Raw genomic sequence first — 24,496 nt, 5'->3', positions numbered from 1 at the left:
GGGGCACAATCCAGTTTAGAGTTAAGTATGCTTAAATCCCCTGAATTCATAGGCTTATGTAAATCTATTGACTAGTACCTTTTGAGGGTTGTTGGATTTTAACATTTTTATAATCAACAATTCAATTAACCCTTCTCATTACAATTCCCCCCTCTATCCTCAGGCCATATTTCCTAAAGTGATGGTGGTCAGAATTGAGAAAGTGGTTCCAACAGTTTGTATGCATTAAGGAAGTCCATTCAGTTATGAGGGGAGGGGCGGATCCTGCCTTTCCCTTTTGTCAAAGTCTGTTTGAATCCCTGGAAGTTTTCACTCCTGATGCAAGTAGCAGTTGGGGGAGATTTACATCAGGGAGGAACGACATGGGGGAAATTACTTTTGGACTTATTCCCAAAGATTGGGGCTATTCAGTAGGACTTGAAATTTCAATCTAGGATACAGTTTTCTCTTCAAAGATAGGCACAAACAACAATGCTCCTGATGTTTACTATACCACTGTGGGGAGATTGAGTCCCCTAATTTTATTGCCAAAATTCCTAAATAGCATGGAACAGTCTCTGGTATTACACCAACAAATGCAATGTATTGATGGGTTTGCATATTCTCCTTCCTTTACTTGGTGTTTTCCTTCCCTCCTTTGCTGGAGGTTCTTTCCTTTCGCTGCATGGAAAAAGTTGTGTCAGGACTCAGGTCAGCAACCTGCTTGGATACCCCAGCTGTGCAAGAGTCCTTTTGGAAATCACAGAACCAGTCCCTAAGTAAAGAAGCACCGGGAACTTACACATCTTAGTGACTGCAGTTCCAAAATTGCTTCCATAGCATGAGGAGAACTTATACGTGTTTGCCGGACATATTTCCTTCCATTTAATGTAACAGGATTGGCCTTCAATTCTTCCTGAAGCGAATAATTCTCCCTCTCCCCTTCCTTGAAGAATTGACCCTGTGGGAGACAGGGTCTCCTTTGAAAACCCCACCCAGCTCTATTCAGGCACGAACGAAGGCTCCTTACCATAAAGGATGCTGAAATATCAAATCCAGAAGGGCCCCGTATGCTCTGAGGCCCTCTGTGCGCTGCACGGATTTGACTTATTTGATACATGCAGCTATAATACAAAGCACGAACCAGAAGTACAGCATTTTTCAGTAACTATAAACAATATCTATAAATCAAAGATACAAAAAGCTCAGTTAAAAGTCATTACTTAAAAAAAAGAATCAGTGTAAGAGTGTGATAAGAAAATATACTGTAGCACCTTTGCAAAGAGAGAGGGGAAGAAAATGAGGTCACTTTGGAACTCAATGCAGTGGGCTATCTGGCTTCTGGCAGAGATTTGGTCTGTGTTCACCAGGAACCCCCTTACACAGGCACAGTAAACCAGTCTGAACGGCCAGATACTCTTTGGAGCAGAGTGTGGACAGGAAAGGGAAGACGGGGTGAAAGTTGTTCATGTGTGAAAACAGAAAAGCCAGTTATCAAGATCGTGAGGCATAGCAATATCCCATGGAATATATGCTTCGCCATAGGCACTTCCTTTCCAAGTCCCTGCAGTTATGGTAGTAACTTTTAGGCTGTCAGCAAAACTCACGAGAGGCAGCAAGATCCCACACAGGATAGGACCTCAGGTCTCAGGGATGCTACGCCCTAAGTGCCAGAGCTGGAATTATTTGTGGTCCTCACTAATGCCCTCAGTTCAGTTCCTTTCCTCATTGTAAAAAAAACAACCACCATGATACAGAGGGGTTTCTCTTAAATTTTAAAAGAACCTATTTTTTTCTTTGCCCCCCCCCTCCCATTGCTATACAATGTAAATATCTGTGACTGGGCAACAAGTCCTACACACATTTGCATATTGAAATCAGCACTGAAGGAAGACGGGTGGGTGAGTCAGGCGACACACACCGGCTTCGGGCATCTTCCACTTGCGCGCTGCGCTTACATCTCTTTGGTGGCCGTTCGCTTGGTCTTCTCAGATGTCTCCTGGAAAGGAAAGGGAGAGAAATCTAACGCTTGCACTGTGATTTCACAAGCTGGTGCCAGGATAGGGGGCCCACAGAAAGAAAAACCTACTTATCTGGTCCGCTTTATACAGTCAGTTCTTATATTAACCACAGGACACAGTTCTTCCCCCACCCCACTAAGATCTGTCTGGGATGAAAACATGCTAAATAGGGAGCTGGAACAAATTTTCAAAATGTTCCGTTCCAGAACTGTTGTATTAGGACCCAGAATCACACTTCTGATTTGAGTATTTGTCTATGTCAGGGGTCAGCAACCTTTTTCTGCTTAACTATGAACCATCTAACTGATCCATTCTGAAGGAAATCAGCCCTGAGTGCTCCCTGGAAGGACAGATCCTGAAGCTGAGGCTCCAATACTTTGGCCACATCATGAGAAGACTCCCTGGAAAAGACCCTGATGTTGGGAAAGAGAGAAGGAGACGCCAGAGGACGAGATGGTGGGACAGTGTTCTCGAAGCTACCAGCATGAGTTTGACCAAACTGCGGGAGGCAGTGGAAGACAGGAGGGCCTGGCGTGCTCTGGTCCAGGGGGTCACGAAGAGGCGGACATGACTAAACGACTAAACAACAATGAACCACCTGCAAAGGCCCCCTTGGGGGAAGTTTTCATCTCTCTTGTAACTCTAGTAACTCAGGGCCACTTGATTTGTGGGATGCTATCCCCAGAGAGTCTCAGCTGGCACCTTCATTACATATATTTAGGCACCGGGTGAAAATGTTTCTCTTAGGCTTAGGCTGACTGAACATTCAACGGCCATTTATATGTGTTTGTGAAATATTGGTTTGTTCTTGTTTTTGTTTTATTATGTGTTTTGTGTTCTCTTTTTTATATTGTGAAATGCCTTGTGATCTTCAGGTGAAGGACAGTATACAAATTTAATAAATAATAGTAGTAGTAGTAGTATTAATAATTATAAAACACAACACAAATACCTCCCATCAAACACTGCCCACTAGTGTTGACAAGATACATCAAAATGGATTTTGGAGGCATAAAACCAGAAGTGCTTATGTGTGGACAAAGGTGCACAAATGTACACATGTTAACAGTGACTCGTGTATGTGTTAAAGCTCTAGTGCGGACCCAGGCTCAGGGCAAGGGGTTCTGTCCATTTGCCTGCATAAAATTCCTTCTTGACTTTGGTGACCAGGCAAGTCACTAAAACAAAACTGACTGGAGTTCTGTTGTATCCCTAGTTATTCTCAGCAGCCTCCAATAGGTACAGAATCTTATAGCTGTTCAGCAGAAAGACCTATAGAAATAAATATATAGCCAGCATGTTTGTAAGGCAAAGAAATCTCTACAGTCCCCTTCCAACCTGGTGCTTTTGCAGCTCCTGAACATATCTGGCCAGTTCTTCTTCAGTCATCTTATCTTCAGGCTGCTGCCCTTCAGAAGGCACTTTTTGGTTCTTGCCTACAAGGATAAGTGGATTACACAACTGTCACAGAATCAGAGCAAATTCTACCACCACATCAAATTTAACACAAAGTGTTGGCTTTGTTGACCAGAAGACAGAAACCACTGAGGTTGAATACTAGCAAGGAGAAAGAAGCAGGCTTAGAAATATCTCCATACATATCCTATCATAGAGATGTTCATGGTGAAATTCATAGACACACCAAATTAGTCTAACCTTTGCAAAAACCCAATTCCAACTGCCCACTCGTGGTCTTTGCAGGAGCTGCAGAACCCTGGGGTAAGCAGCAAAAATACTGAAATGAACTTCCTTAATTTACCCAAGAACTAATGATGAAACCAATTCGTCTCATTCTCTTCCCTCATCCCCACCCCCTTGGTAAGTATCTCGCAACCATTCACACAACCTCCCCAAGCTTGGGACAATCTTCAGGTAAGACAGCAGCATGCTACTAGACCCTGTTTTCCACTTGGTGCAATTGCTTACTACTTGGTGCAGCCACTTAAAATTCTCGCTGACGAGCTCATCATGGCAGCCTGTCATCCTGTCAGACCAGCCTTTTTCAGCAGCAGTTAGTGAGAAAATTGAATGGGTCAGTCAAAGACTGAGAGGTAAAAGTACATGATGAAGGGAAGGCAGATAATCAGTTTTATGCCTGAGATTCAGTTTTATGTAGTGAGATTCAAAGAGAGGCAGAAGGAACGGTTACAAGACTAAAACATAAAAGAGCTGGAGTTCTCCCCCTTATAAAGGGATCAGTAAGAGGAAACATAATAAAAGGGACTCTCCTTGCATAATAATAAGATGCCATCAAAAAGGAGCTGGGGTTTGGGCAGCTGAATACATGCAAATTTTAAGCTGATCAAAGGCAACAGTGCGGTGCTGATTTTCTAATTAGATTAGAGTTTATTGTCGCTTTGTGTGCCCCCTCCTGGTCATCAGTGTTGCAGCACCTGCTATTTATCCTGCCTGTTCAGTTCTTCAAGCTTCCCACTTGCTCTCCTGGCCTTAGATCTGGAGGGTAAGTGGTTTAAATTCCCCCATGTCCTCCTCAGCTTTGGCTGAACAAAGGAACGAGCTCCCACCTCCTTCAGCCACATGCATGCCTGTGAAGAGCAAAGTTTCTCAGGAGCTTTCTCCTTTCTCACAAGACATGGTGGCCTCTAGCTCAAAAGGAACTGCCTTGCACCCTGGGCCTTCATCTGCCACGGGCAGCCTTGGGGAAATGGACCACCCTGGGGGTACAGGCAAGGTCACAGGTCAAGATCAAGAATTTAATGTAACAAACAAAACCAGAGTCAAACCAAATGCACCTGTGGTTGTTATGAAAGGGCAGAACAAAAGAGCAAACAGCCTCTCCTCTTTAGCTCACCTAAGTTATTAGTCTTGCCATATTAGTGTTTTCCACTCAGGGAAGGGTGGACATTTTTCTATTGGACATTTCTATTTCTATGTGGAGTTGACCGTGGGATCGGTCTTTCCACTCACCCCATTCCACCAAAATTCCGCCGCTCTCCCTAGTTTCCAACTGGCAGTGCTAAGTTGACATTTGGCTTTTCAGAACTTTCTTTTGATACAAATTACAATCTAAGAGTCATGTTTACATGTCCTATATATTTGGAAAGCTGCTTGTTTATCTGTTTGCTGTGCATTGGGGCTCCTCCTAAGATAGCGTAACCTAATTTTGCATGAGGGTTCTTGGGGTAAAAGAGGAACAGGTTTTCATCTCCTAAGATAGTAAAGGTAAAGGGGACCCCTGACCACTAGGTCCAGTCGTGACCGACTCTGGGGTTGCGGCGCTCATCTCGCTTTATTGGCCGAGGGAGCCGGCGTACAGCTTCTGGGTCATGTGGCCAGCAGGACTAAGCCGCTTCTGGCAAACCAGAGCAGCGAACGGAAATGCCGTTTACCTTCCCGTCGGAGCGATACCTATTTATCTACTTGCACTTTGACGTGCTTTCGAACTGCTAGGTTGGCAGGAGCAGGGACCGAGCAACGGGAGCTCACTCCGTTGCGGGGATTCAAACCTCCGGCCTTCTGATCGGCAAGTCCTAGGCTCTGTGGTTTAACCCACAGCGCCACCCGCGTCCCATCTCCTAAGATAGTGTAACCTAATTTTGCAGGAGGGTTCCTTTGGTAAAAGAGGAACAGGTTTTTATACAGACGTGCCTTGGTTTTCGAACAGCTTAGTTCTCTAACATTTTGGCTCCCAAAAGCCGCAAACCCAGAAGTGAATGTTCCGGTTTGCAAACTATTTATGGAAGCCTAATGTCTGATGGGGCTTCAAATTGGCTGCAAGAGCTTCCTGCAGCCAATCAGAAGCCGTGCTTCGGTTTCCGAACGTTTTGGAAGTCAAACGGACTTCTGGAATGGATTCCAGGTACGAATGTACTCCATTTTGAACCAATTCCCATGGTCCTTTGATGCCTTCAAATAATTAATGCCCAAGTAGTCCCCAGAACTGAAGTGACCAGAATAGTACATTGGGAGTATATTGGGTAGTGGGAGAAGGGTCTCTTCTGTCACGAAAACAACATTTTCCAATTTCCAGGTTATAAAATAACTGATCCCAGACCAAGGCTGGTTCATGGGATTTCGATCTGGAACTCCTTCTGCATTCAAGTACTTAGAGCAAAAAGCCAACGGTCCAGACATCACATTTCTTTCCTCTGAGGAAGAAAGATTGTTCTAAAATGATCCAAGATTTCCTTGGTTGACATACCTTCACAGGTCATGGCAGTACACACCCAATTCCCACAGGCACAGACACAACGGTTACACTCCACCTGGGTCTCGGCTCCATCCTCATAGGTTTCATCTTCCAGGGCACATTCTAGAAAGATCACAGAGAATGGAATATTGTCTCAATATACAGTGGTACCTCTGGTTACGAACTTAATTCATTCCGGAGGTCCGTTCTTAACCTGAAACCGTTCTTAATCTGAGGTACCACTTTAGCTAATGGGGCCTCCCGCTGCCACCGCAACACTGGCGTGCAATTTCTGTTCTCATCCTAAGGTAAAGTTCTTAACCTGAGGTATTACTTCTGGGTTAGTGGAGTCTGTAACCCAAGGTACCACTGTATATGAAACCTGTGGCTTAGTGTGATATGTGGCTTATAACATATGGATAATGATAGAGCAGACTAAAGATTAATGACTAATCAGAGACAGGTTGATAAGACACTGGCTGGTTTTTGAGACACATTCCCAGCCCTAAATCTCTCTGCTCTTTCTACTCTTTTAGGAACCTCAGTCTCTCTCTGTGCAGACAAAGTGTTCCTACTTTTTTCTGGTGGGTTGAAGGCTGGATTGAGGCATTTCAAAAATTCATTGAAGCTAAGCTTCCAGTCAGCATTCTCATCAGAGAGCTCAATGAGGGCATCTACGCAGAGTCCCCTGCAAGGAACACAAAAAATACAAGCATCAGCCTAGAAGACATCACAGCAAAGCAGGAAAGGCTAACATGTTTACAATGAAATGTTGTCAAATCATTTCACTTGGATTTTCTGAACATGTGAAGCAGCCCACCAGATTATCGGCATTCAGTGGCTGCTGATTCTTCCTATGGTCTAAACATGAGCAACTATTCCTTCTCAGGTAGCTTGACAAGTTCCACAATCATCACTGGCAGTTACTAAACACTTTTACAGGCAAATGCAGAAGAACAGGAATGTAGGGTTAGGTTCAAATACTTGGCCATTAGTCTTGCTGCTTTCAATGCATAGGTGACAAGGTTTTTTGCCCGGCAAAGGCCAAGAGCGGGAACTTTCTGACAGATTTGTCTACTGTTTGAATCAGCAGGATTCCAGATCACAACTAGAACCACCCTGTCATATGTAGAAGCTGAAAGCGCACTGTTTTTGCTTGTGTTCCTGTGAAGGAGGGGTGGACCGTGGGCCGAATTAGATCTGGAACGGGTCCCAATTTGATCAGGGGAAAGAATCATGAAACTAAGTGCCATTTGAAGTTTGAATCTCATTCGCTTTGATTTCTGCCCCAAGCTACCTGAGCAACTTGTTGGTCTCTTGATTCACGTAGGTGGTGATGTTGACCGCTGTCTCATTTTGTTCCACAAACTTCAGGAACTCACTGGAATCCAGGCGAGAATCCCCATCGTCGAAATTCTACAAAGCAGAATGAAAGAGAGGCTGAAAACAACAGCGCTGCTTCCGTGGACCAGTAGCTATTTCCTTTCACAACTTCCACCACTTGTTCACTTGAATGTAGCAGTGGGTGACATGGAGGGGCTGTGTGGCTCACCTGACTTCCATGCAGGTGAATCACTGCAGAGGGGGAGGAGGATAGTGGCGGCAAGGCTAGTGTGGTGTCAGCGCACTAGGAGGAACACTGGACTGACTCCATCAGTGTGTTTGTTCTGTGAGCATTCGTGTCATGCTTCAGAGATGCACCTTTGGCCGTGCATCAGCAGAACAAAGCGATTAGAGTCTCTTACCAGTTTAAGAGTGTTTAATGATCGCTGTAAAAGAACACAGCAGCCATTCTCAGAGCGGAGGTGCTCCCAATTAAGTTTTCCTCCTCCTCCTTCCCCCTGAGTCATCGTCACTTCCCTTTCTTGCAACCTGATCTCGCAACCACCTAGCCCCCTGCATAGCACCCTTACCTGCTCTCCCTGCCCTTGGAAAGATAGGCTGGACCCTCTCTAGCGAAGGGGAGTCGGTTCTCTCTTTTCCTGTCCTGCTTCTTCTAGCTGTTCCTCACTCAGCTCTTCCCAGCTGTTGTTTTCTGAACTATGTCCCGCAGCAAACCAATTCTCAAAATCTATATTGCTCCACTGTTCCTGAGCAGCTTCAGGATCCTGGTCAGGAGCAGGAAGAGGGGAAGGTTCCTGCCATTCCTCTTCAGAGCTGTAATCCTCAGTCTGGTCTCTGGCAATCCAGCTACCATCACATTGCTCCCTTTCCCCACCTGGCTACGCTGGAGCGACTCAGCCAAACAGCAGTCAGGTGAGTGGCACAGTCTCACCATTCGCCACCCCCTGCTGCCTGATCTTTATTTGTCAAGTACCGTAATCACCTCAACTGTAACTGAGACAGCATACGAAGTATTATATGGCCATACTGGCCACCAGAGGAGTCAATTCCTAGGGGGCTGTAGGGGCTTCGGACCCCACAATAAAATATTTGAGGGGGGCTGGCCCTCCAAAAAGTTGATGGGCATTCCCATACAAATGGGATGTGTGCACTGCGCCACGTGGTTGATTGCGCAGGGCGGGACTTCCCTGGGCGCTCACAATATTTTATTCAAGTTGGCACCCCTGCTAGCCACTGAAGTTTAGAGACTACAGCTTGACGCTTTCCTTTTAGGGGGATGACTTGCTGGATACAACTTGCTTATGTTCAGGTCTGAATGAATGAAAGCCATATGTGCAGTGGGGGAAAAATTCTCTCCCAAATCTGATTAGCTTGACTTCGCTGCCTCAGACCTCTACAGTTTTTTCCCATAGTAAGCTGCTTAATTTTCTGTCTTATTGAAAGGGTCCCAACACTGCTTGTTATTTTTAGATTGTGTAGGAGACTGAATTATACTTGACACAGTTCCACCCCACCCCCCCAGGGCCCGCTGTTGTCTGAGAGTATTAAGCTAAGTCTTGCACATTTATCTGCAAATCAGGCATGATTGTTTTGTTGAGAAATAACAGTTTATCCAACATGAATATACAGGCCAGAATAATATATAATATGGTGATAGTGACTCTCACGAAGCTGTTTTGTCTTCTGAATTAGCCCAGTGTTTACTTGACGATTTCTCATTCATTTACCATCGTGATTGAAGGCTGCTAGAAGATCTAATGGAGGGTTTATTATAGAAGCCTATAATCTGATCACATCTCTTTTGTAAATATAGAAAAGCAAGTGAAGGCTAAAGGCAGAGGTGAGAATGTAGAATATTCACAAGCTAGTTTGCCAAACAAATTAGTGATTCAGGAAATTCGCACTAATACTATGAAGCAAATCTCTAACCGCCTCTCTCCCATCAGTTCACCACTTCTATTTTTCTTCTCCTGCCATCTGTACCTTGAAGTACTTGTCTAGGATTTCAGTGTAGTTGTTGCCTTTAGAGAACCAGCCGTCAGGAATGATCTCAGTCTCAAGCCACTGGATGACACGACGCCGGAGTTCGTCCCGGTCAGTCTGGTAACAGACAACTATTGAGTGACAAGAAGAGGGGAGAGTTGGACCAGGAATGTCAGAAAGTGGGGGAGACAGCTAGATGGCAGGCAAGAAGCGACGCAACGTCTCTTCATCTCAAGTGGAAAATGGATCAGAAATCAGCAGACTCCCAGCTTATGGGGTGATAGGCCATGTTTATTTTCCTCTGCTGTTGCGGCACATGAGAAACTACCACTGATTATGCACAGTGCTATTTTCAATGGGCAAGATGAACAAAATAAATTCTATGTTTTATTTCTTCAATCAAGAATATTAAAGGTGACAGTTCAGGAGCAGACAGAAGGCAAAATCTCTTTTGCCATTATCCACTGATCCTCAGTCAACCAGCTAGGCTTCATTTTTCATATTCTACTTGGCACATTTCCGTTATTGTTTTTTATTACCAGCCTGGTGAGGCACAGTAGCCATCTACAACTGAACTGAGACTAAAAACAGAAAAGAAAAGGTAAATTGGGGGGGTGGGGGAGAGGCACAAATTCCCTTATCCTTGAATTTTGCACATGAAGTAAATACTGCAGCTCAAGACATAGAACGTAGCTTAACCCCTGTAAACACTTTTCCAGACAGAATCTGCACTTGAAGGGCATTCGGACACTTTCCCTTTGACCTATATTGAACAAATGTAACATGAGGAACAAGAAGGAGGACGAGATGGTGGGACAGTGTTCTCGAAGCTGCAAACATGAGCCTGACGAAACTGTGGGAGGCAGTGGAAGACAGGAGGGCCTGGCGTGCTCTGGTCCAGGGGGTCACGAAGAGGCAGACACGACTAAACGATTAAACAACAACAACAACAACAAACATGAGGAACAGCCCACAGACTGCACAGCTCAGGCAAAGGCATATTTACCTGGACTTGCAGCGGAGTTCTCAGGTTTCTTCTCTATTTACAGAAAGAAGTAAGAAAACGTCAGGTTGAAGGTACTGTAATGGTCTATGGTTTTCCTGAAGTACATCTCCTATCTCCCCCAGACATTGCTGGGGGTGGGGGCAGTATTCAACTAACCCATCCCATCAATTCAATTAATTTTTCCGTGTGCAATAGGGCTCCCCCCACCCACCCACCGCCCTAGTTCAGAGTCTGGGTGTCTTGCCTAGAGGAATCAATGAAGGCATTTTCAAGTGCAATGGTGCTCACATGGCACGGAACTGGCAACCCTTGAGGAAACTACTCAAAAGTTTAACATCCTTTTCTTGACATTTTGGTTGACGCCCATTAAAAGTATTGCCCAACTTTTGATTCTGGAAGATGATGATGATGATGATGATGTTTTCCCACCTGCTGTCCGCTGCACTGGAGGTCAGGTGGAAATATAAGTATTGTAAACGAACAGCTTGTCCCTTACAGTATTGCAAGGAATGTTTATGAGGCAGGACTCAGTAGCATAGGCAGCTGTTCATCTAGGGCTCCTACTTTCACCCGAGTTCAGCCACAAAACACTCAGCCAAGCTCCAGGGAAATCCTCCCTGGTATGGCTGACTACAGATCGTAAATCCCACCTACTATTGACATTACTTCCCATATCTTCCTCTATTTCCTTGTTACTATTCTGTCTCTCAAGACCAGAGAGCAATGTTTTTTCACCGTAGTGCCCCACAGTCAGGGCTGCACGGCAATGGGCTGGACCAAAGGTCTTATGTCACAGTGACAACCAGCTCCTTGCTTTGTTGCCCTCACTTCTGGGGCCATCCAATAATAAGAATAATATTATAATAATTTATTATTTATACCCCGCCCATCTGGCTGAGTTTCCCCAGCCACTCTGGGAGGCTCCCAAACAAGTGTTAAAAACAGTACAGCGTTAAATATTAAAAGCTTCCCTGAACAGGGCTGCCTTCAGATGTCTTTTAAAGATAGGATAGCTGCTTATTTACTTCACATCTGAAAGGAGGATGTTCCACAGGGTGGGCGCCGCCACCGAGAAGGCCCTCTGCCTGGTTCCCTGTAACCTCACTTCTTGCAGGGAGGGAACTGCCAGAAGGCCCTCGGTGCTGGATCTCAGTGTCCGGGCTGAACGATGGGGGTGGAGACACTCCTTCAGGTATACTGGACCTTCAGGTATACAGGATCCAACACACTCTTTAGCAGCAATATTCAGTGGAAATCGGCAGGGAATGTTGTGGCACATTAAGTCATGTGCCTTTGCAAAACCAAAATGGTTATCTGGTGCCAGAATTCCCAAAGCTGGATTGAATTTGAATGTCCTCTAACCCAGGACTTACTGGAGTAGTAGCTGTTCCAGGGGTACCCCAGCCCCAAGGATCCGACTTACCTTTGCAGTGACCATCATAGTCCACCTGAATTTTGGAGCCGGTGAGGCAAGCGTCACGATGCAGCTCACAGTGGTTCAGGTATGTCTTGCCATTGCTGCCACAAACTGGCCTTTTGTGAGGCTTGCATCTCTGCAGCAGCAAGAAAAAGAAAATGACAGATCCAATATAACTAGGCTCCAAGGGTGGAAGGAGACACACAGGGCATAAAGAGAAGCAGTTTCATACAGGCAATTAAATCAGGAGGGCTTGAGAGGGAAGCCCAAACCACAATTTACAGAAATCACAGTTTGCCCGAGTGCAGGATTTTCCTTCCTGAATAGTGGGAACTTCCCCACCCACTACAAATAGCAGACATGTGGGGTCCAGTTTGGATTGGCACCACAGTGGGGAAACGTAGTCAGATCAAGGGTTACAACGCACAAAGAAATAATTCATCAACAAACAGAAACAAAGGATCCAGACATGTCTAGGTTTTGATGAGATTAACTTTACAGTCTGAGTTTGTCCCAAAGCTCATGAATTCTTAAACTAATTCAGGGGGGGGGGCTGAATAGGGCAAGTGACATACAGGATAAAATCATATGCATTCACTGTTGCCGCTTGTTTTTCTTCCCTGATTAGAAGACATACGACCTCTCAGTCTTCAAATCCCTCCTCAAGTCTTCCGCAGAGCCTTTAGCCATCCCCAGTGCTTTTTTCTGGGGGGACGCAGGGGTACTCACACCCCTAAACATTTTGTGAATCTTTGTACTTTTGTCCATTTACTATATTTATTTTCCTTGATTTGAACTATAAAATGGTGATTTTCTTGAATAAAAATGTGAGCACCCCTAAACATTTTTTTAAAGAAAAAAAGCTCTGATTATCCCTGTTTTAGCTTATTGCAGGGGTCAGCAAACTTTTTCAGCAGGGGGCCGGTTCACTGTCCCTCAGACCGGGGGGGCGGGGCGGGGCGGACTATATTTGGGGGGGGGAGAACAAATTCCTATGCCCCACAAATAACCCAGAGATGCATTTTAAATAAAAGTACACATTCTACTCATGTAAAAACATGCTGATTCCCGGACCGTCCGCGGGCCAGATTGAGAAGGTGATTGGGCCAGATCCGGCCCCTGGGTCTTAGGTTGCCTACCCGTGGCTTATTGCTTTAGTTCTCATCCTTTATGGAAAACTAAGCCCCACTACGTGTAACTTACTGAACTGAAAGCATTAGTCTCCCCCTATTTGGGCTTATTTACATCTTCTCCCTCCTCCTCTTCTTCTATCGCTTCCTGCTATAATGTGGGCAATATATACTGTAGGCAAATGCACCTTAGGGAAACCTACATTAGTGAAACAACAAGTAATAATGATAATCACAGTCACAGGCTGCATCAAATAGGTGCTTATGACGGTTTGCTAAGTATACTCCACATACCAGTCAGAAGACCAAAATGCTTTGGAGGCAAGCAGCAAAATAGGATGTGCTGTTAAGTGCTCAGGAAATGTGATGTTGCTACAGTGATACCTCAGGTTAAGTACTTAATTCGTTCCAGAGGTCCGTACTTAACCTGAAACTGTTCTTAACCTGAAGCACCACTTTAGCTAATGGGGCCTCCTGCTGCTGCCGCGCCACCGGAGCAGGATTTCTGCTCTCATCCTGAAGCAAAGTTCTTAACCTGAAGCACTATTTCTGGGTTAGCGGAGTCTGTAACCTGAAGTGTATGTAACCTGAGGTACCACTGTACAATGAAAGAATTACCTTGAGAGAAGATTTGAGTCACTGATGCAAAAAAGAAGCATACAGTGGTACCTCTGGTTAAGAACTTAATTCGTTCTGGAGGTCCATTCTTAACCTGAAGCACCACTTTAGCTAATGGGGCCACACGATTTCTGTTCTCATCCTGAAGCAAAGTTCTTAACCCAAGGTACTACTTCCGGGTTAGCGGAGTCCGTAACCTAAAGCGTCTGTAACCCAAGGTGTATGTAACCTGAGGTACTGCTGTACATGCAACAAACCAAGAAGGCTGTGCAGAAAATCCCTAGGACCACAGAGGAACCAGGAGGGAGCACACATCAGTCACTACCACTAGGCATGCTTGTTCTCCACATTTGGGATGACATCAGCCTTTGATCTCAGCGGTCGGTCCCAGGACTTCACTTACCTCAATGCAGAGACAGGTGGGCTCACTCTTCTCTGTCACAGCACACTCCCGGCCAGCCCCACAGAACACATTAGCACAGATTTTAGATTTGCTCATCGGCTCTTCCTGCAAGGCATAAAAGAAAAAAATAGTTTGTTGGGGGGGGAGAGAGAAGCCTTCTTCAGATAAAGACTGTGTCTTTTATTTAGCTACTACATTGATATCCTGCCCAATAATAAAAGTTATGGGTGGCCAACAATGAAAGAAAAACTTTAAGAGGTAAAAACCACAAACAGCAACCAATAACTGCAACCTTCTCACAGATCTTAAAAGTTCCAGAAATATCAGAAGAGCCACAGATCACTAGCAGATTGAACAAGCCTTTGTGGGTGATTTGTTGACTTTAGCTGGCAGGTGTCAATCAAAAAGTTATTGACACCTTCTCAGTGCCTTTGCCAGAAAATGGATTCTAAACTACGTGGTTACATGCACATCTTTAAATGTTGCAGGTTTCCATCAATCCGATCTGCTGCTGTCCTAACATATCTTTCTCAAAATTAAAATTGAACAAAGGGTGTCTTTCGTATTCACTGGGAAGCACAGCAGTTAAAGCACCAGGCTGTGAGCTCCTGTTGGCAAAAGTCCCCTTTGAGAGGATGGGCCTTGACAAGCCAATTAGTCGGGGTGGGGAAGCGGTGGCCTTCCAGATGTGGTCAGCCCTGCTGGCTGGGGCTAATGGGAGTTGCCATCCCACAACATCTGGAGAACCAGAGCTTCCCCACCCCTTAGCACAAGTTGGTCTGAGAAGCAGAGAAAACAGAAAAGTTAACCTCTGCTCTCTAAGCAAAATTTCACAAGCCAAGATGCACTAGAATAACCACAGAAAATATTAAGGCTACCAAGGTGCGTTTTTCAAATTAGACAGGAAAGTGTTTATTGTTGATTCAGAGTCATCTCTCAAAACATAAGGGCCAGGTCTGTGCATCTGTGGTTATGTGTGTGTTATTGTGACCATAAAGAAGGCTGGTCGCCGAAGAATAGATGCTTTTGAATTCTGGTGCTGGAGGAGACTCTTGAGAGTCCCATGGAGGGCAAGAAGATCCAACCACTCCATTCTGAAGGAAATCAGCCCTGAGTGCTCACTGGAAGGACAGATCCTGAAGCTGAGGCTCCAAGACTTTGGCCACCTCATGAGAAGAGAAGACTCCCTGGAAAAGACCCTGATGTTGGGAAAGATGGAGGGCACAAGGAGAAGGGGACGACAGAGGACGGGATGGCTGGACAGTGTTCTCGAAGCTAAGAGCATGAGTTTGACCAAACTGCGGGAGGCAGTGGAAGACAGGAGGGCCTGGCGTGCTCTGGTCCAGGGGGTCACCAAGAGGCGGACACCACTAAACAACAATTGTGACCTGGAGTGCAAGGAGACTGGCATTAATCCCCTTCACAACAATCTGAGCAAAGGGGAAATAACAGCTTTGAGTCTATTAGTTCAAGCACTCCACGAAGCTTCTGTATTAAAATGTCCAACTCTGACAACGTTTTCCCAGCTTGTCATAAATGTTTCCCCACCCTGCTTCACTTTCTGAGACCAGCCAAGCGCAAACTCCACCCATCTTACATCTTGCATTCTTGGCTCTCATACTTTCTAACAAAAAGCAACTGCCAAATACACCCCCAGGAGGAAGGAGGTCGCTGCCTATTCAGCCAGACCTCAAGTCTCCAGGAGGCTGGCCAATCAGAGCATTCCAGAGTTACATGGTCACAGGGGCTGAGACCATTGTTTCAAAGGAGCAAGCGCCTCCCAAAGGATCTGGCTGCACAACCCAGAAGAGCAGAACATGCAGCTCCCCAACCCTGTCAGAAGATTGGAATGCCCTTTAAAAGGCAATATTGCAAATATGGACAAGGAAAGTCACAGCAATGTTTTTAGTCCTCTCTTAGCAGCTTTTGAAACTTTTCTAGCACCAGACAGTTGAAACCACATGAATGCAACAAAGACAATGGAAAATCAAATGCTGGAAGCTTCCTCCCCTTGCAGTGCCTCTACTAAAATGCTAAAATGCTATGAACTAAAAAAAAAAAAACTCTTTCTGTATCTACCATTCCATGTGCTGAACTTAGGAAATCAGAGCACATTTTAAGGAGGACCTAAAGCTCAGTGCCTAGACTTTTTTTTAAAAAAACCCACTCTTGGTACAATCTGAAGGCATCGAATTGTTTACGTAAAAGGTCACATAAGAACATTGAATCTGCATATTCTTAATATTCTCAAACGCTCCAGCCTGATATAAGAACTCTCGAAACAGAAGTGAAGATCAGGCAGCAGGCCAGGACCTGCCCTAGGCTTAGCTCACTCTGCAAAAGAGTTCTTCCTCCCTCCTCACCAGATGTGAGAAGAGGAGGTTAAGGGGTGATATGATAGCCATGTTCAAATATATAAAAGGATGTCACATAGAGGAGGGAGAAAGGTTGCTTTCTGCTGCTCCAGAGGAGCGGACACGGAGCAATGGATCCAAACTACAAGAAAGAAGATTCCACCTAAACATTAGGAAGAACTTCCTGACAGTAAGAGCTGTTTGACAGTGGAATTTGCTGCCAAGGAGTGTGGTGGAGTCTCCTTCTTTGGAGGTCTTTAAGCAGAGGCTTGACAACCATATGTCAGGAGTGCTCTGATGGTGTTTCCTGCTTGGCAGGGGGTTGGACTCGATGGCCCTTGTGGTCTCTTCCAACTCTAGGATTCTATGATTCTCTGTTTTGCAGTTCAGTTCTTCTGAAGCCTTCCCAGAAAACTGGCCTCAAACCACCTTATTCTTTACAATTATATTCTACCTTTCCTCCAAGGAGCTCAAAGCAGCTTACATGGCTTCTCCTCCATTTTATAATCACTGCAACCCTGACAGACAGCAGTGAGATTCAGAGAAGCTGCACCATCCTAGTCTGGCTCTTCAGGATCAGACCTTATATCATTCAATGCCAGCTAGGGATGCGGGTGGTGCTGTGGGTTAAACCACTGAGCCTAGGACTTCCCGATCAGAAGGTAGGCGGTTGGAATCCCTGCGACGGAGTGAGCTCCCATTGCTCGGTCCCTGCTCCTGCCAACTTAGCGGTTCAAAAGCACGTCCAAGTGCAAGTAGATAAATAGGTACCGCTCTGGCGGGAAGGTAAATGGTGTTTCCGTGCGCTGCTCTGGTTTGCCAGAAGCGGCTTAGTCATGCTGGCCACATGACCCGGAAGCTGTACGCCGGCTCCCTCGGCCAATAAAGCGAGATAAGCGCTGCAACCCCAGAGTCGGTCACGACTGGACCTAATGGTCAGGGGTCCCTTTACCTTTACTAGGAGCAGACCAGCAATCCAGCCTCACCTCACATGTGTTCGACATCTACCACTTCAACCAGCAAACACACAATTGCTAATGGCAGGTGTGTGTCATGCAACACAATGCATGCCTACGTATGCTTACTCAGGTGTATGTTCCACTGTGTTCAGTGAGGCTCCCTCTCAAATAAATGTGGTTATGATTTCTTCCTAAGACCAACTTTAAAACTAAATTTATTGACCGCGCTGATCAAAATTCCAGGTCAAAAATCAAAATAGCACTACTAGGGCCACACTATTGGCCCTCTGACCAAAACAGTGACAATGACCGTGAAATACAAAAAAGGGATCAGGGAGGCAACTAAAGCAGATCATCTTCATGCACAGGAAGCCACATTCCTGCATGTGCACACAACTCCCTCTCACACACACATTCAAGGTGTGTTGCTAACACACTTAGAAGTTAAGGCACTTACAGATTCGCTCAGTGTGTTGAACCCAGAGCGAACGGCACCAGAAGCTCTGCATCTTGGTAATCAAGATAGCCCCACAATTAATTGATAGTTGCTGTATATAAAATCATAGAACTGTAGAACTGGAAGGGATCCCTAGAGTCATCTAGTCCAACCCCTGCAATGCAGGAATGTTAATGTTTATGAATATATGTTTGCATTCACCTGCTTTGAGATAAGCTAACTGGCTTGCTTTAACCTTACCTGTGGGCTTGGGGTGCTGGGCTCTGAGCCCAGAAAGGGGGACTATCTATAAGATTTGGGTATTGGCCACCTATGCCCTCACCTGGTCAAGTGAAGTGATGCAAAGTCCTGCCCAAAGCGGCATATGCTGCTTTGTGTACAAAGAATGTATAAACGTTTGCTTGGGCGCAGACTAGTCACGGCAACCTCTCATAATTGCAGTGTCCGTCCTGCACCTGTAAAGGCAATGGGACTGCACAGGCTATGCTGCAAGCTTACATTTCCTTTTTTAAAAAAAGCGCTAGAACCGATCACTCTGGCATTTTTGACGTCCTTCTTCAGTATACCTGCCCTGCTTTGGTCTGGTGGACCAGGATACTCTGGCTCCAAAAGATGGCAGTGGAGCACCATCGAAGGATGTGGGAGGAGTCTGAGGACTGATTTGGAAAAACAGCTAGATGGCAGCATTGTCCCTCCATCAGTTGTTCGCTACAACTACCTCCTAAGTGATGTGTGCCTGCTGAAACAAGTGGGGCGATGTTTTTTGACCTGGAATGAGTTTGAGCTCTGTAGGAGTGATGGCTGTGAAGAAATAGCCCTTCTCTGCCACCGTTGCATTTGCACAGAGTTGCCCCATGGAGCTTTTTCAAGCAGCCCAAAGTCCTGCTACACCTTGGTCCACTCAGTAGCCTTTTGTGACCAATTTGCACAACACTTTACAGATGAATTTCCCCAGTTGCATGCCGACACAGAGGTCAGCTAGTTGATATAACTTTGGCTCCTGCTTATCCGGTTTCATTTATTTATTTAGATATTTTTTTCCTGTTCTGCCCTTCTAATGCTCATGCCCCCACTTTGGGCGGTTATTTGCACAGCCCAGGGAAATGGACAGACAGGATCCTTGGAGGGGAGAGACCTCCTTGGCGTGAGCGATTCTAAAAGCTGCCAGGGGGACTGGTCAACAGGATAAGGGCATTCGTAACTGTCTCCTTATTCCAAGAGGATGTGATATTGCAAAGTTTAATTACTGCAGAGCTCTCTCCCTCCACCAACTCTCTGATACACGTGAGAACTTTGTCTGGACCAAACTGTACTGGTGGAGCAATACTCCCTGCCCTTAGCAGCTGGGATCAGCTTCTTCCACATCGGAGACCTAAGGGTCAGCTGGAAAGCTCTCTGCTGGTGAGTGCCAGGCCCACGGATGTGAAAGCCAAGCCTTCATGTGGACTTTCTCCCTTGCAGCACCACAGCCTGGCCACACAGAACAGAACAGTCACTGCGCACACAGAGTCCCACTGCAACTCCCTACAGGGCCAGGGGACGTATTGTCTCCATCACAGCAGGAGGGAGGTTGAAGCAAGAACATTTGAAGAGCACCACTCTCTTTCTCCCAAACCCTTTCCCCGAAACAGTCACTGTTCACCCAGGTCCAGACACCATGCATTGAAGCCACTGATCAATGTTTGCTTGCCTACTCAAGGCTCCAGGGAGTGAATACCAACAAAGGTGGCAGGAGCTTTTCCTTTACAAGAAAAGCTACCTCCTGTTTAAGAGCAGATTAAACAATTCCATTTAGCAAAGGCATGAACAGGCAGACATAGCTGCACTCAGTAGGACAGGTCCAGAGCCTGGTCTTGACCATTTTACGAATGTGATGAAAAACTGATGTACTGTTACTTGCGCAGGAAGATTATATGGTTTCTGGTTACAAACCTTTTTCTTATGCAAATAAAGCAATTTACTGATCAAAGGCGCTCTTGTTCACCTTGCCATTACCATCCTTGCCAACAACAGCATCCAGAGCTGTTCAGGAACAGCCAAGAGCTCTCACAACCTGTCACATTTTCCAGACTCCTAAGCACCTTTCTGCCAAATTACAGCCAAAGAGGTAGCACATTCTTTCTTGGCTACATACTGGAAAGGTTTTGCACAAAAGCAGCTCAAATCAAGTGGTGAAAAAGCTGGTTGCTTTCAAAGACATTAGAGGAATTTCTGTGTTACAATTTCTCCAATTTGGGAGCTTGTGGTGATCAGTGGAGCAGACCAGACTGCTGGATTAATCTGAGACTGTGGCCAAGAAAAACTCCCTTCAGCAAGACACACTTAAGAGTGCACTAAGGAATCCCAACATTTGCAGAGAGAACGATCTTATTCTCAAGTTACACCTCCTGATCAGTATCACTCCCGAGTCCTCTGCACATGGTGAACTCAAGCACTGCGCATGGGGGGAAATTAACACCGGCATTCCAGCCCTCTTCCACTGGCAGAAGACTCTACTCCTACGCCAGTGGAGCACTGCCAGCACATAGGACAAAAAGTCGGCAGAGGTGGAGGCATGGTGGACAAGGAACAAAGCTCGGGAGGAATCCTCTGCTTACTCAGGGCTCATTCCTACTCCCTGTGATGGCACAGCAGTAGCATCCTGCAAAAGCTGCCATTAACATCAAAACACACCCTTTGGAGACCATTTAGGTTCTCTCAGCAGGGAGCCTTGCCAGGTGCCCAGCCTTAAGTTTTCCTAGTGACAAGTGAAAACTTTTTTATTTGCCTTTGACTTTTGGCTCAGGGATGGGGAACCTGCAGCCCTTCAGGTGTTACTGGACTCCGGCTCCCATCAGCATGACCAGGATAATGGGAGCTGGAATTCAGCCAGGCACTGGGAGAAGCTTTTACTGGAGAGTGGGGTAGAATATGGGGATAGGGGAGTGGAAGTGGAAGTGGAAGTTGAAGAAAGGCTGCAATAGGGGTCATCCTTAGGGATACATTGCCCTGCAGTAAAAGCCCCTTTTTGCCTCCACTTAAATAATTTTGCATGTTGTTGTTGTTTTGCAGGGGGGAACAAGACAAAGATTACAATGACAAGCTAAGTACCCAGCTTTCTCTTATCCAAAGGAAACTAAACTTGGTAGCAGTGCCCTTGAAAATATCATCGCTTAGAACTGAGGAGCCATATTTCGGTACCTTTTACCCAAAGCCTTTATTTCTGTTTTGTTACCGGTCCAAATCTGAATTCACCATCTGCAGTTAATCTATAAAAAAAGGGCAGCGGGAAGCCCACTAGGGACCTCCGACCTCCAGAATGCATATTCTGTCCTTTTTGCCTGCTAGCCCACAGCAGCTTGAGTTTATTTTCTTTAAATCACTTCCACATTTCCCAGCCGTAATCATCAAATATTTTGCCTCTGACCTCATTTTCAGGGAGGCTGCAACTGTGGGGATTCAGACACCGTTCCTTCATTCCTGGTCAAACAAAACGTTTGGCTTTTGAAAGAGAGAAGAGTCCCAGCGAAAATACATGATCCTCTAGCAGGGCTTCCCAAAAAAGAAGGGAGGTGGTGGCACGGCCAAGGCTTTATGAGGAGACCTTTGAGGCCTCATTTCGCCCACCAGTCTCCTTCAGGGACCTCACCGTGAAGCTGAGGATGGCTTCCCCCCAAAGGAAAGAAGAAAAGCTGTTTCTGAAAAGAAAGGAAACCCATCTTCTCTTCCACATGGAAGCAGAACTACAGTGGTACCCTCTGGTTCTCAAGTTTGAATGCCCTTGGGACTCAAACAACTTGGAACCCAAACACTGCAAAGCCGGAAGGAAATGTTCCGGTTTGCAAACTTTTTCCAGAAGCCGAATATGCTCCGTTTTGAGCGTTATGCTCCTGATTTGAGTCTTACACTGAGGTCTGTCTGTTTTTGCTATTTCTTTCACGTTTTCCTGGCTGCAGCTCTCCTTTTGTGACTGTGTGGACCCCAGTTCAGCTCCTGATGGATTGACTGCGTGACTGCAAGGACCTCGTTTCTTGCTTTCATTTTGCTCTCCTCAGATAGTAGCATTCCTGCTCAGCTGCTGTTTCCCAGAGTCTGGCCCGGATTCGTCCCTTTTGCATTCCTTTCTCGGGGAAAGCGCGCCTTGCCTTTGGAGCGCCTTGGTTTCTGAAGGGACTTCTGGAAAGGATGGAGTTGGAGAGCCCAGGCGCCCCTCCCTGGAGAAACTCTCCTCGGCCCAAGAAAGAAAAAGTTCTTTCTTGCGGGAAAAGCCCCCCCCCCGCCGGGCGCCTTTCCCGACCCGCGGCCTCGGCCCTTCCTCTCGGCCCCGGACGGGGCTGGGGGCGCCGGGCAGGAAGGCCGCCTCGCCCGCCCTCCTTCCCTCCCTGCTTCCCGCCCGGCCTCTCCTACCTCGGCGTCGCGGAGCCCCAGGAGGGTCCCGGCCAGGAGGGCGGCCACGGCGAGGCTCCGGCACAGCTGCTGCTGCTGCAACTGAGGGGGAAAGAGAGAGAGAGAAGAGAAGAGAAGCTTAGTCGGCGCCGCCTCAGGAGGAGAAGGACCAGGCGAAACTTGCCCGCCGCCCGCTCGCCCCTCCGGCCTCCTCACCATCTTGGCGGGTCCCGGCCGCTCGCTCGCTCGCTCGCTCGCTGGCGCCTCTGCCTCTGCCTCTGCCTCTGCCTCGGTGCGCGGCGAAGGCGGCGGAGGGCAAAGGCGGCTCCTCCCCTCGCGGCTCCCTCCTTCTCTCTCTTTCTCTCTCTCTTTCTTTCTTCCCTTCCCTCCATCCCGCCCCTCGGCGCGGGGAGGGCGGCCCGAGAAGGCCGGGGGGGGGGACTGGAAACAGGGGGGGCCAGTTTCCCCCCGGAAAAAAATGAAGAGGGAAAAAATGTGTGTGGAATTTTCAAACTGTTTTTTTCAATTTTCCCAGGGGAAAACCCCCTGGTTCCCCCCCCCCCCAGTTTTTACTGGGTCCCCCCCCCCAGACCTTCCCATCATGTCAGGGAGAGAAAGTCCCCGCAACGTTGGCGAGCAGCAGAGGCTCCAAACTCAGGTTGCCAGATTTTTTCCAATGAATCCGGGGACACTTTTCAACTTCAGTTTATTTTGTATGGGGACTGATTTGTGACTCTGGGGACTCCCCCCGGAAACGGGGACGCCTGGGAACCATCTTCCAAACCTGTTTCTGGACCTGCCCCACCTAAGCATCTCTCAAATCCTGATGACTGCGACCCCCGTGACATAGAATTCTTCTTATTCAAAAAGTGAACAGGTCCTGTTCATGGGATGGAAAGCAGAGCAGATGGAAACGCCGGTTACCTTCCTGCCAGAGTGGTACCTATTTATCTACTTGCACTGGCATGCTTTCGAACTGCTAGGTTGGCAGGAGCTGGGATCGAGCAACGGGAGCTCACCCCGTGGTGGGGATTTGAACCGCCGACCTTCTGATTGGCAAGCCCAAGAGGCTCAGTGGTTTAGACCACAGCGCCACCCGCGTCCCTCGCTTTGTCTAATGGGTGGGCCAGCCCTGCTTTTTTATTTAGCTATTGCCATTACCCCTTCTGCCCACTTTCCATGCCCAAGGGGCTTCGTCTTGGTTCCATCAGTACATCCCAAAGGCCCAGCCAAATAGTGTCACAAGGAGGGGGTCTGTGAGAGACCATTTTGTCCCCAGCAACACCTAAGCACTCCTCTTTCGTTTGCTCTGCCAGGAAAGCCTATGCAGCACACACACACACACACACACCTTTGGCCGCAGCTTGCCCCCATGATCCGTGATGCTTGGATACCAATGTGCCCCCCTTCAGTCTTTGCATGCCCCTGCCTTCATGGTTGGGGCATCGGCCGCCCCTCTCGCCAGCCCCCACTTCCTTCCTCTCTCTCAATTCCAGCATAGCCTGGAGAAGAGAATCGAGACACGCGGACTTCGCCTCTCCTTGCCCCCATCCACATGTCTAGCAGCCGTGCTGAATATAAGCAGTGAGAGAGGAAAGGGCAGCTGAACGTTACCTGCTCCCCACTGATGCACTGCAGTAAAATTGAGGATAGAGGGAAGTCAGAGAAGTCGGGCAAGGTAGAAACCTAAACTCAGGCCTGATTTATGAGTTTGGAAGACAGCATTCTTGCTTGTGCATTGTTCGGTGTAACCAGTTTCATGCTTCAATTGGGCTCTCAAGAGCGTGGCTGTTCAGCTGCCTACTTACGCTCGGAACAATGCATGTATTTCAGTGGCATAGCAGCATTTGCCATCCAGCACATTCCCAATCTACCAGTGTGGCATCCGCGATCAGTAACCTGCCTCTGCTGAGAAACCTCCGTTAACAGAGAGTGTGCAACATTCCACATGAGTCTGTTCCACCACTGAACACTTGTGGCCATCTGGAATTTTCCTCATGCTTAATCTAAACCCCTTTCCCCTTCAATTTGAACTCATTGGTTTAGGTCCTATTCTGTGAAGCAATAGAAAATAAATTTATTCCATTGTTTATGGGACAGCCCTTCAGATATTTGAAGATGGCAATCATACTAACTCTTTTTCAGGGCAAACATACCACGCTCCTTCAACTTTTCCTCATGATACAGTGGTACCTCAGGTTACAGACACTTCAGGTTACATACGCTTCAGGTTACAGACTCTGCTAACCCAGAAATAGTCCCTCGGGTTAATAACTTTACTTCAGGATGAGAACAGAAATCGTGCAGCAG

General features: G+C 46.8%; 1 protein-coding gene across 1 annotated transcript; it reads right to left on the bottom strand.

Moving 5' to 3' along the window:
* Positions 1-483: 483 nt before the first annotated feature.
* FSTL1 (follistatin like 1) lies at positions 484-22,274 on the bottom strand. The gene is made up of 10 exons (XM_082206145.1): positions 22,208-22,274; positions 14,052-14,156; positions 11,907-12,036; positions 10,484-10,516; positions 9,478-9,608; positions 7,448-7,566; positions 6,726-6,838; positions 6,163-6,273; positions 3,339-3,436; positions 484-1,978 (listed from the first exon to the last, which is right to left on the bottom strand). Exons 2-10 carry the CDS (start codon positions 14,145-14,147, stop codon positions 1,934-1,936), a joined length of 876 nt encoding a protein of 291 aa, XP_082062271.1. The 5' UTR covers positions 14,148-14,156; positions 22,208-22,274; the 3' UTR covers positions 484-1,933.
* Between the last annotated feature and the right edge of the window lie 2,222 nt (positions 22,275-24,496).

Source organism: Podarcis vaucheri, assembly GCF_965113315.1.
Source record: "Podarcis vaucheri genome assembly, chromosome: 17".
In the NCBI taxonomy this organism is placed as follows: domain Eukaryota; kingdom Metazoa; phylum Chordata; class Lepidosauria; order Squamata; family Lacertidae; genus Podarcis; species Podarcis vaucheri.
This window is presented reverse-complemented; position numbering and strand designations above follow the sequence as displayed.

Excerpts from the sequence above, each read along its gene's own strand:
- FSTL1 (XM_082206145.1), bottom strand. The coding sequence starts at position 14,147 with ATGAGCAAATCTAAAATCTGTGCTAATGTGTTCTGTGGGGCTGGCCGG. Across the intron at positions 9,609-10,483 it reads GAACTCCGCTGCAAGTCCAG|TTGTCTGTTACCAGACTGAC; the intron begins GTAAATATGCCT and ends GTCACTCAATAG. Across the intron at positions 7,567-9,477 it reads TCCTAGACAAGTACTTCAAG|AATTTCGACGATGGGGATTC; the intron begins GTACAGATGGCA and ends TCTGCTTTGTAG.